Source organism: Vanellus vanellus (assembly GCF_965231255.1).
Source record: "Vanellus vanellus genome assembly, chromosome: 1".
In the NCBI taxonomy this organism is placed as follows: domain Eukaryota; kingdom Metazoa; phylum Chordata; class Aves; order Charadriiformes; family Charadriidae; genus Vanellus; species Vanellus vanellus.
In genome coordinates this window covers 155,201,456-155,214,561 of record NC_138905.1, presented here as the reverse complement: position 1 = coordinate 155,214,561, position 13,106 = coordinate 155,201,456, and the positions used below count along the sequence as shown (strand labels likewise).

At 40.4% G+C, this 13,106-nt stretch overlaps 1 protein-coding gene across 2 annotated transcripts in view; it reads left to right on the top strand.

Moving 5' to 3' along the window:
* Positions 1–670: 670 nt before the first annotated feature.
* Positions 671–13,106, top strand: part of ATP11A (ATPase phospholipid transporting 11A) — a gene marked incomplete at both ends in the record, with an annotated part of 129,490 nt that continues 117,054 nt past the window's right edge. For both annotated transcript variants that reach the window (XM_082498482.1, XM_082498483.1), the window contains one exon: positions 671–709. In XM_082498482.1, coding sequence (XP_082354608.1) covers positions 671–709 — 39 coding nt within the window. The remainder of the gene's footprint in view (positions 710–13,106) is intronic.

Genomic DNA, 13,106 nt, shown 5'->3' with positions numbered 1-13,106 from the left:
TCGCCTCCACGCCAGCCACCGGCGCGGGCAGCCCCCAACTGAGGAGCCGTTAACAACCGTTAACGACGACGAGCACCCAGAGGACACCACCCCAGCAGCCGCGCGCGGCGCCGTGTGTGGAGAAAAAGAGTTGGGAGGGGGGGGGGTGAGGCAGGGATGCCGGCGCGCGCATGCCCGCCCGCCCCGCGTGACGTGCGCGCGCCGGGGCCGCCCGACGAGATCAAAGCGGGAGCGGCGCGAGCCGGGCCGGTACCGGGCGGGTCCGCGCGCGTGGAGGGGGAGCGGCACGAGGGCGGCCTTCCTCTCTGCCCCCGCCCGCTGGATAAAGCTCTGGGCGGCCCGCGTGGGGGGGCGGGAGCCGGACGAGCGCTTCACGGGGGCGGCCGACTCGGCAGCGGCGGTTTTTCTCTCCGGTTCCCTTCCGCGAAAAGTGTGGCGGCGACACCGAGGGGCATGAGGGGCCGCAGGGCGCCGCACCGCAGCGGCGGCGGCCAGCACATGGCATAGCCGCGGACGGCGGCGAGCGCCGGGCCGGGGTGACGGCGGTGCGGTGGGGTGAGCGCGGCTCCCTGCATGTGGAAAGTGAGGCGAGCCAGGGAGCCCGGCGGCACCGGCGAGCACCCGGTGGCGCGGTCCTGAGTGTCTGGGGAGCGGCGGCCGCTCGCCCGCCATGGATTGCAGCCTCCTGCGGACCCTCGTGAGCCGATATGTGAGTACCGCCGGTTGGGCCCCGTCCCGGCGGGGCCCCCGCCAGCCCTAGAGCCGCCTCTGAGGAAGCCCTCTCCGGGGCTAATCCCTCGAAGCGCAGCTCGTACCCCAGAGGCTTGGGAGAGCCCCCACCGCCTCACCGGGCGGCTGCGGGGCTGCCAACTAGGGGTCGTGCGAGCTTCTGCGGGGGGGACGCACCGCGCTGTGGCCCCGGGCTCGTAGAAAGGGGCTCGGTCAGGAGTTTGGTTGGCGGTCCCGTGACTGGCCCGGCGGCTGGGGGAGCCTTGGGGGCCGCCGCACGTGATTTTCCGTGTGAACGGAGGGTGCAGCGGTTGTTCACGGGTTCCCTGCAGCCCTCTCTCCCCGGGTAGCTGGCTGCGGGGCCGTCCTTCGCTAAACCAGAACGGGTTGACCTAAGTTCAAAGCACTGTAATTTACAGTGTGATGATAGACGTAGTTATCAGGGCAGATAAAAACTCGAGGTTGTTTTTTTTCTCTCCTTTTTTTTTTTTCTTTCTCCTTGTCATATTGTGTCAGTCAAGCTGCGTTTTGTGGAGTTGTCCAATTTACACTGATGAATGGTTGGAATAGTCCCAAGTTTTTGTAGGTGTGCATGGTAAGATTCAAACACACTAAACTTGGTGTGCTTTGGGAAAAGAGAGTTTATCTTGCTTGTTGGTCAGCATGTTTTCCCCCACCCACACTGTCTGAAAGAGCAAATCAGTAGTGCATTAGAGTAGATCCAAGTGTAGGTTGAGCTGTGTTAGTGAGTACAAATCCAGTTTTGCTGAACCCCTCACAAATGTTCAGGATAAAAGTTTTAGTAAATTGATGGAATGCCAGTAAGTGGAGACTTATACAATACAAAGGTCGTGGACCACCAATACCAGGAAACTGCAGATTTCTGCTTTTGGGTGTATAAGAGATTCTGAAAATATTGGAATTTCCAAATACATACAGCTTTTCCTCCCATGCAGGAAGTACTGTAAGTGAGGACACTTTCGTGGTCTGACCAAGTAAAAGTAAATACACTTAGTTTTGTGCCTGTCAAGAGCTATCCCTACATAATACAGGCTGAACTCTCTTCTTTACATATGGGCAAAGAAAAATGGCAGAGGTAAAAAATGACTGAATTTTTTTGATTGCTCACATTATTCTGTGGGTTGAGGAGAGAATGGAGAGGTGAGTGCTGAAAGCAGCTATGTGTATATGGATCCTTAGAAAGTTGCCCTGAGGGAAGAAGGAGAACGCTCAAAATATAATGAGGTTTAAGGGGAGCAGAAGTCTCTGTGGATATGCAAAGCTCAGGTGAACTGTGCTGTGCTCTGTTTGGAAGCAAGTAGGATCAGTTTAGGTATAGTGATCTGTCAGTGCTTATCTAATTATTGGATTCAGTTTAAGATATTTTTTTGTGTGCAAAATAGCGCATTCATTGTGCACAGAGCATACTGTGGTTTTCAAATCTCTTCTGCATAACATTGTTGCTAACCTCCCTTTCAAAGTAGGCATAAGCATCAGATATGAAAGAAACAGGCTTGAGAGTAAGTATGGCAGTTATTTTACAAGATGAAGTAGTACATGAGAAGACAGTATGCTGAAAATAAGGCACTTGAGCTTTTAAGTTGTGGGCTGTCATCACCCTCCTGCACTGCTAATAGCTAAATGAAACATTATTATATCCCATGTGAGGAAGTATTCCTATTTCCTAGATCACACTACTTTCTGTATTGTATGTATGCCAATACGCTATGTCTAGATAACTGCCTAGCCGTTCCAGGCTGCCTTGTATATTTTTACCTGTTGCTTCTTGTTCTTTTGCATTCCTTCAGTTTCTTAATTTTAAATCCTTTTTGCCAAGGAAAGATCATTTTGAGAAAAGCTGCTGTAAGTAAATTTATGTTCATTTCAGGCCATTAAGATCTGGCAAGCTGATGCCTGTGTTTTGTGTGGGGTTTTTTTGTTTTTCTTTATGTCCATGGTTCAGCTATTTTTGTACAGCTACAGCACTGAAAATGAAAATTAATAGTTTGAATGCTGGGCCTGAAACTGACCGCTGTACATGAGTAGCAGATACACATCAGACCTATCGCTCCATAGTTGTTCACCCGAGCTCTATACATACCAGCTACGCCTCGAAGTGTAGATGTGCTTGCCTCTGCCTAAGCTGCTTTTTGCTAAGGGAGACAAAGTAGTGATACTTCTGAGGGAGAGTCAGAGAGGATAGGTACATCTTGTGCTTGTATTAAAGTAAGCTCAAGCTTGAGTTTAGTTAAAAATTATACAGAAACTATTCAATGATCGAGGTCCTAGAACTATGAATTTTTGTTCTGCAAGTTGTGTCCCGGACTTGTTCAGCTGCAGGACCTTCCCAGAGCAGGCTGGTCTCTGGATTATCCTGAGAACCCTGGCTGATGCAGGCTGGAGATGTTAAGGTAGCTGGGGGCTCTTACAAGTGGTACGGTGTGATCTTGGGATAACAAACAGTTGCTATGTGTTATACTAATGGAGACTTCTAGAAGGATGCTTTCTAAGAGTTTTGCATCTTTTCTTTTCTTTCCCCATACTACGTGGTGTAGGACACAAAAGCATAAGTTAAATACCAGAGCTCTTGTCCTGATTGTGAAGATTGCCCTGTTGCAGTCACTGTCCTGAAGCAATGCAAAATAGCACATATGTCCAAGGCCCTATGGAAGCCTAACGGTGACTGGCTGCTGTCAGTACAAATTGAAGTCAGTTTCCTGGTTAGCATTTTCAAATATTTGTCTGCTGTTTTACCTGTATTGAGTATCTTCCAGGCATTGGAACAGTTCAGTGACATGGGCTGAATAGGATACATGTTCAGCATGCTAGTCATATTGTATTTCATATCTCTCCACCAAGAGATGGTATAGCCTCTTAGAAGGATAGAGGCGGTGATGTCTTTCTCTTATTAAATTTCTAATTTGACATTCTGTTATTCTGCCTCTTTATATCCATCCTGCAAATTTCTTTGTTTTTTTTTTTTTTTTTTTACTTCAGCTCTTATTTTCTCTTAGCATTACTGCAGCCATACAGAATTTATAGGACTGTTGGTAAAGAATAGCTTTCTATATAAAAGGTGTTTTTTTCACTGTAGTGTAGCTGACATGAAGTTCAATGTAGTATTCCAAATGTTTTGTGATCCTTCAAGCTGAAATACAGCAATGTAACTTTTCTTAACTGCGTCTAGTGAGATTATTCTGTATATTTTATTGCCTCGAACTGTATGAGCTATAGGAGAGGCATCTTTAAGTAATGAAATAGAAACATCTTTATATGCAGCTTTTCCAATATGTGGAACCACAGAATCTGAATAAGCCTTCTACAATGAGATAAATAAGGTCGGTTTTGACAACTGTATTGTTTAATTTACTTTCCCAAATAATGGAAATAATAGCTATGTGGGGGTAGCATGAAAATTGCCTTGGTGGGGCTATACTGTTTGTCACATACTCATAAAATAGAACCTCTTTTTCTGGATGTTGCTTTTGCATCAGACAACATGCTTCTCTGTCTTTGTCTTGGATTGTTTGTGCGTTCCCCAGAGGATGTGTGCTACCACAGGGAGGGCAGCCAAATAGCCTGAGAATACGGAATTAGTGTGTGCTGTCCTGTAAGTGACATGCAGAGCCTGCTGTGTGCTCAGTAATGAGAGGAACTTGTTAGCTTAATGTTAAGCAGTACACTATTTAGGGGAAAAACAAACATACAAGGATAATTAAAACCATGTGCATACAAGATCAGCTTCTGTTTTACAGTTAGATTATTTGGGACACTCTGGATATCATTAAGCAATGTGTTTTCCCCATACAACTGCAGTTACATTAGTTTTCTCTGGTAACTTATTTCTTGCTGATCTCCGGACATCTGAAGTTCTTCCTCTTTATAGTCAAGAGATGGCTAATAATCTTAAAACAAGTCTTGATTACATCTTTCATAAAATGAACATTTACTTAATAAAACAGGTACATATGTCTCTTGTATATTCACAATGGCTGTTTATGGCTGAATGTGGATTTGAATGTATCTGGCCAATCTGAAAAATGTCAGTCTTTAGCATATGTTTGGACACTAAATGGTTGCTAAACATCTTGCAGCCTATGGTGGCAGTCTGTTCTGTATCTGTAAGACAGCTGGCCTCCATCAGTAAATGCTCCTGCCCAGGTTGATGGCTTTGGGTTGTACAATAAATACTGCTGGGTCAGAGGTCTGTATTACTGAACTGTTTTGCCTGTATTATGTAGTATATTTAGAGATCTTTCCACTTTATTGCTTTTCCTCTTTCATGTTCTTCTGCTACTTCAGGATTACAAATCTGGATGTTAAGTGTTTGTTGCCTATATAAATATCTCTAAATGTGTGTAGCAGCAGATAAGATTCGCTTCCAGAAGGAACAGTGATTTATTACAGCTCTGGCCTCTGGGAAGTTTCTGGCCTCTGGGAAGTTTCTGGCCTATTAGTTCTGCAGATGTTTCTAAAAAAAAAAACCAAAACAAACAACAACAACAACAAAAAAACCACAAAAACAACCAACCCCCTTTTTTGGGAGGTTGGAATAAATAAGTTTACAAATGGATGCTTTATTTTTCACTTTTATAGAAGTGGGTCAACTTTAATCATATTTTGAGAAGGTGATTGACTGGCCTAACCAGGAAGTTATATTAAGGGTTTTTAGCAAGTTCTCTGTTAAATTCTGTGGCAGCCTGTGGCTTTTTGGTCATATGTTTAGACAATTTCATTGTTTCTGTTGGCAGTACAATTCTAAAACTGTTTTCTAATTAGATTTCCTAAGTATTTTACTTGTGTATGTAGCCTTAGTTGAAATAAATGAATATTGAGCTTCAGGGTTTTTTTCCATTTACCTAGCTTTGCTACAGCAAAGGTTGGTAAGTGCTTTGACCTGAAAGTTGGAGATAGTGGTAAACATCGGTGCTCTGGAATTATTTGTGTCTAAAACAACAGTCTGTTTATGAAGCATTTCAGATGACCTACTGTTTTCAATCTAAGTTCAGTTAATACATATGAGGATACAATTGCATTCCAGTTATTACTCTTGTTCACAGTCATTCAGCTTTCTATACACCCTTGCAGACTGGTATCAAACTAGTATTTGTCTAGATGTTTCTTAGTCAGGGTGCCTGTTAAGATAAACATGGTTTTCTTCCTAGCTGTCACTTTAAGTCAAAAAGTTTGTGGTTTATTTTTCTGTTTGTTTTTAATTCCAGGGATATAATTTGACAAAGTCTTAAGCTGTTTTAAATGTCATGTAAATGTATTTATATTCTGACTCTTTGCCTGCAAACTATTCTGACTGTAAAAAATGTTTTCTCAATAGGGGCTATGCCTGTCTTCACAAGTCAGCAATTACTAACTTGTGTTTCTGAAGTGTTTGTGTGTATACCTGGTATGTAATGCGTTTTTGTTATCTCTTGTGGAAGTCAGTGTGTCACAATGTTTTCTTGAAAGCTCAGATGCTTCTGTTGCATATCAGAATCAGAAGACAGAATCATAGGATCATCTAGGTTGGAAGGGACCTTTAAGATTGAGTCCACCCATCAACCTAACACTGCCAAAAAACCCACCACTAAACCATGTTCCTAAGCACCAGTCTACCTTCTCTAGGGTTGGTGATTCCACCACTTCCCTGGGCAGCCTGTTCTAATGTTTCATAACCCTTTCTGTGAAGAAATTTTTCCTAATATCCAATCTAAACCTCCCCTGGTGTAACTTGAGGCCATTTCCTCTTGTCCTATTGCTTATTACTTGGGGAAAGTAGACTGACCCCCACCTCTCTGTAACCTCCTTTCAGGTAGTTGTCTAACAGCATGGGTAGCTTCTGAATTCCTGTTTTCTCCAAGCACCATTGCCTTGTTGTTCTCCTAATTGCCTTTTTTTTTGGTGGTAAGGGAAGAGTCTGCATGGTGTGCTGCCTGCATGCTTTTTAGCCCATCATTTAAAAAAGGCAAAGTTTGAAAGCTTTACTTACCTCAGAAGTTAATTCTGCTGAACGTTCAGTGTAGCTCACAGGATTTGGCACTTCTGCAGATCTCTCTCTTGTGTACTAGTAGTGACTCTTGTTTTGTTCATTCTGGTTTTATAATGTACTCTTAAGATGTTTCAGTATAATCTGAGGCTCAAAAAAAAAAACCCCCGATGCTCTCCCTTCCCCCATCAATTATTTATTTATTGCTGATGAGCAGTAAGCATGGAGAATTCCATGGGCTTTGTTTTTCCTTTCCCCCTACCCCATCAATTAACTAATTTACACAAGAAAAACATGTTTTCCTTTTCTTTTGAGAATAAATAAGTGAAAATAGGACACTGTGTATGTAAAACAGCTCATTTAAAGGAAGCTAGAGTATGTATTACAAGCTGGTTGCTATTGACTACAAAATATTGCTCATCTACGCTCATCAGATGCTCTCTGATAGTAGAAAACATTGCTTTTGGAGCATCTAAATTGTAGAAATATTTCAGTGACTTAAAATAGATCAAGAACTCTTAACCTTGCCATTTTTAGCATCAAAAATGCTTGTCTCTTCTGAGATGAGAACTGCATAGTTGCTTTTGTCCTTTGATAGCATGTTTTTTGATTATTTTTTTAAAGTATTTAATATAGTTCTACTTTTATGCCTTTTCTAAAGCACCACAGAGTATCAATACTGAAAGCAGAAAGCCTTTTCAAAGTTGTTTTTGGGAGTGGAAGAGGGCAAGGTACAACATAGCACATTTATAGCTTAACATCTCTGATCACTGTTTCTCATTCGTTCTTTGCTCCTGTCATACAGTAGTAATTGAAACAAGAAAAGTGGTGAGGTGGAATGGGATTTTCTAATGAGTCCGCTTTTTAAAACAGAAACACTTGTAAGCCCAGTTACTGTTTTCTAAGTAAAACATTCCACACATATCATAGCTGGCTACTGTTTGTGCTGTCGAGCTAGGGATAATAAACTTGTTTAATCTAACTGAGTTTAAGTGTGACTAGAAAACAGTTGTGTTTCTTGAGGAGCTGCAATCTGATTGACAGTGAGATGCCTCCTCCATGTCATGTGCAGGTGTGGTAGGGAGATGGAACTAAGGGAAAACTGTGCCACAGAAAAGACTGAACAGATGTTTTAGCACCTGTTATGCAACTGGATTCAACTTTGCTGGATTTTTAGTGGGCAAAATAACCTGCCTCATGTAAGTCTTTTAGTGAGATTATATTTTTCCAGAATAATGCTTCTTATTGTACTGGTTTACCATTACACAGGATAATGTAGTATTTCTATTTGTATAATTGTCAAGGGACGTTTCAGTTGAAGTTTATCCTGAACTGTGAGGCAGAATGACACTGGAATGCTATTATCTTCTCTGCTATAATTGCCATGGCAACAGCTGCAGGTAGACAAGGCAAACCAAGGATTCTTATTTCATACAGACACCAGTAGTTTGTTTGTTTTTTTTTTTTTTAATTCCCTCTCAGTAATGACACTGAGAAGCCTGTGGCACAAACACAGTCTGAGTCATCATGAAAAGTGTTTTGTTTTGTTTTTTTTCAATTTAACTTTGATTTTAATTTTGTAAGTGAGTATTTGTGACACTGCATTAAAAATGCACTCTTTCTAGGAAGAAACTGGCAGCCTAGCCTGAATTATTCTAGGAGACTGAGATGAGCCAGTGGCTGGAGAGTTTGTTTGGAACATCACAGAAGACCACAGGCTGATAAAGCACCTAAATATCTTTGTGGATCTAGATGTTAAGTTCTCTGTGCATTCATCTTTCCTTAGGACAGGGATGAGAGTATTACCCAGGTTGTCCATAGAGAGGTGTTGTAAGGGTAGTTTAATGCTTTCAGGTAATAAAATAGTAATGTCACAGGAAGAAAACTGGATGTAGACATAAGCCTATAATGACTGTGTCTTAGGGTTGTTTTTTTTCTTGTTACTTAAGTGTTCTACACTGCTTCTCCTTCTGCTACCCCCGATTTCCCCCTTTGTTCCTCCATCTGCATACATGCACATCCATTCACATGCTGATGCATGCATGTGTACTTCCTGAAACTGTATTAACTTCAATTGGCAATATCAAGAATTATGCCAAGATTTACCAGGGATCCAGATGTGTATTAGTATTAAAAAAAAAAAAAAAGAGGGGGCCTTCACACTAGCTCTTATGTCTGGTTACTGAGGTGTACTGTAAAACAGTGTTCTGGGATGCTTGTTTTTATTTACGTTATTGTGGCGGTTACTACAAGTATGAAAGCTTACAATTTGGAGATTTTGTAGCAACACTTTTCCATTTATTCTGCTCTTCCCTGCAGACTCATTTCCCTTTTTGAAATAGTAGACTGGTTAATGATTAATGAAGGAAACAAATTAAACTCATCTAGATACTGGGCAGGGTGAGGGGGGGAATAGTGTTTCTTTTTCCTGGTGGCACTGACTAATCTCTTTGCTTCAGTCAAAAGAGGATTTCATCTAACCTATTTTAAATAGAGGATTAAGGACAATTAGGCTCTTCCTCTACTTCACCACTAAGATAGGATGTTGTGAAATCATCTGAAAAGCACATCTGATGATGTGCCAATAAAGTTTTGCAAAATTAATGTTAATAATCAAAATAGTTATATGCAAAAAAAAAAGTGTGTGAAGTACTTGTCTGGAGAGAATTGTGTGGATGAATTGAGGAGAGGGAAAGAATTGAACTGTTTACCGAGTAGTTTTTTGTCTCTAATGCTTCTAATTTAGATTGTGAAGTAGAGTTGTAGATGAACTGAAATGGATTTCTTGTTATCTGAATTGCATTAGCAACTTGCAGTTCACGCTTAGTGTTTTACAAAGCCCTTCACATCTTTTCAAAGTACTATTAATGAGTTGTTGTACAAACACTAGTATCCATTACCTATGCCTGTATATTTGTTATGAGTGACTTAAGTTATAAGTGGATTCTCTTGAGGTGGATCTAAATCAATAGTGGCATTTGATAGCTAACGTTAAACTGTTATACTTGTCAGGAGGTCATTACAAAATAAAACCATGAAAAAATACTACTGTTGTTGGAAGGTGTGTGATGTGCATAAGACTGTATAATGATTAATGTGAGGAGGAAAAAATGGCTGTGTGTGTTTTGGAGAAGGTTTGGCTGCCAAATCCATCCTGTAAATGATTGAACTGACTGATTTCCATGAAGGGTAGTACATTGCCAAACTACAGATAAGATAGTTGAATTGCACTTGCCTCTGAGAAATTGCTTTTGCAATTTTAAGTTTGTAACTAGTAGTTGTAAGTAGGTTATTGATAATTGTAGTTTCTTTAGTTTTGTTTCCTGTAGAACACTAGTCTAGAGACTTCAATCTAATTTTATTTTTGGATGAGAGTACACCTGAAGAAGGGTGGTCCAGAAAAAGCTGGTCTGTTTATTTCATGTTATTCATGAGGCAGCTTGAAGTTGAATAAACTGTAATTTCTCAGAGTGGCATGAACAGTGCTTCCTGAATGAGTGGAGTGTTTGGCTCTGGGGTCCCAAAGCTGACCTCATGGAGAGTTGTGGTCTTCTATTAAAATACATCTGGTGTCTTTGCCTATGGCTTTGGCTTGACTCTATGCCTTTGCATGCCTTCTATCTACAGATGTTTTAATCCTGGTGCCTCTTAGGCTATCACTGTGACTTTAGCTGTATAGATGGACCTAGTATCAAACTTTACTGTTGAGTAACAGAAATGGCATATCAATCACTGGATGCGCTTTGGGTAGAGTATAACGAATGTGGAGGAAACGTTGGGAAAATTCATGTCCTGGTTATTCTGTGATACTTTGTTGTTGTTGTTCAGAAGGAGAAGACATTATTTAAAATTTAACTGCCATGAAAGCTCTTAAAAACCAGGCTGCCGTTTAATCTTACTATAAAATGTGCCTATGTAGAAACAGACTCTTTCATTATGTGAAATATGATATGTATGAGGGAGAATACTGCAAAGGTAGGCTTAAAACAGTTTATTGAACAAGTCATAAATAAAAGAATAATTAACTTTTATGCTGATGTTAGCAGAAATATAATGTAAGTAAGTTCAGGCTGGACATTTTGTTTTGGTCAAAAAGACTTCTTATACTATAAGCAGATTTTGATTGATTAATGTTAGTGCTTTTCTGTAGTTTAATGCTCAGCATTTTCTTTGTAAACATGGAATGTATGGAAATGCTGTTGTTCATTGATGTTCTGTGTGTTACAGGATAGTTGCAATGCCTTTGTAGTAAATTATGTGTAGTTTTCTTTTCTTTGATTTATCAGTGGAATTGCATTAACAGTAAGCGTGATCTTAACAGTTATCTTAAGTCTTTCACATTCTAGCCTCCTGACCACCAGTATGAACTCTGGAAAGCTTAACTCTAATGACAGCCTTCTGTTCATCTAGGCTTAAAATCAGATTTCTCGAGTAACCTCAATTATTACAAACATTGACAAATTAATCTAATGTTTAAAATCCAATATATAGATTTTAAAATATCTTATACTATCTCATTTTTAAGAATACCTAGTGTCTTTATCCTTTTGTACCAGCTTTTCAACCAATTCCTGGCTATCTTAAACTAAAGCAGTTCTAGGTGTTCTAAACAAATCCCCTCTTTCTTGTTGACTTTAAGCTCTTTGCAGGAATGTTTATCCTATGTACAACAGATATATAGCCACTTAAATATATGTCTGGTTTTTAATATCATAGTGGGGAGGATGGGGGCAGGTGGGTTGAAGCTAAGAACCTTGTTTAATTGTCATTGAGCACAACTACAAAATTCTTTCACCTTCTAAGATTAAGAAAAAAAAAAAACACCTGAAACTAGCACACAGGTTTATCATAACTTCACCTACGAATACTGGAGTTTTGTTAATCTCTTAAATAGTGTTAACTGACTGTTTACTATTTATAGTTGTCAGGTGACCAGGTGGCCTAATTTGTAGAAGGTGCCTGTGTATTGGCATTGGAGGGGAGAGAAGTGAAGGGAAAATGGAAGAAAAAAACCCCAACAAACTCTGTCCTCAACCCTGAACTGCATGATCACTTTAACATGATTCATGAATACATTGACTTCTTGATGCTGTAACTTTTTGTGTGACATAAGGAGGTTAAACTTCCATACTTAATGGCCGTAATGATATAGAAGCAATAGGAAAGCTTCACATGCTTGTGTGAAGCAGCGCACAGTGAACATGAGCAGCTATAAACACAGGTTTATAAAGGGCAATCTGCATTGTGGTTTTGCATTTCCTGCCTCTTTCAGCCCAGGAGCTCTCAAATTTGAAAGGCTTACTTTTATTTTTTTTTTTTTTTTCTTAAAGGGAGGTTCTTAAACCCCTGACTTATTTCCTAAGAAGTGAAAAGGTTACCTTGAGCATTTTTACTCCATTAATGGTATCTTCTGTAACTTGTTCAAAGAACTTTTAAGTCAGCATACTTATTAAAAAAAGGGTTTTTTTTTTAAAAATATATTTAAAAAATTACTTAAGGCTAGATTTCCACTGGATACGTAGAATTAAAATATCAGTATTCCTTTGCTATTTTCTTGCATGTAACAAATTATAAGGTATTTTAAACTGAAAATAATCACATGCGTTTGCTTTTTTTCTGTGTTAAAAATGGTGACACAAAGCCGAACAAAGTTTGGTTGAGTCCTGGTTGTAGTTGAGTCATTCACTGAGACAACTGCAAATATTTCTAAACCTTTAAGGCTAGTAAGACTGTAGCATTGGCTTTTCTTCTTGCATTCACCCTCTGCCCCCAGTCGGACCACTTCATTTTGCTCATAATGACTGCTTTCTGCTGCAGAATAGCAGCTGCTTGGTTACATGGCTTTTAGCTGAAGAGCATTATGATGAGGAGAAAAAGTGCCACTGCGGTTTTTGCCATCAAATTCATATGTGTCTTGCAGATCCACAGGGAAAAAGCAGAAGTGTGGTCTTTGCAGCCCCTGGACTCAAGCATAGGGAGCTTCCCACCTGCTGCTGGGTGGTTAGATCAGCATAGGAGTGGAAAAGCATGTTTGTGGTGCTGCTGCAGGCAGCTGTATCATGTCACTTCTTCCTTAAACTGATTAAAGGTGTGATCTGGACTTCTCTTCAGTTTCTTATAGTATGTAAAAAAAAAAAAAAAAAAAAAAAAAACAAAAAAAAAACCCAAAAAAAAACACCAAAGCAGAATTGTGCAGCAGGCTGATGCAGCAGCATATAGCTCTTGTAATCTTAAAAGAGCTGTCAGAAGGGACTCTGGCAGTAACAACTGGTTTGTTCTACCCCCACCCTTTTTTTTTTTTTTTTTGATGTGCTGTTGGCTTGCTGATAGAAAAATCTGTTTTACTTCACTCTGGGTGACAAACCATTGGGCAATGAGTATATGTGGGTGCATTCCT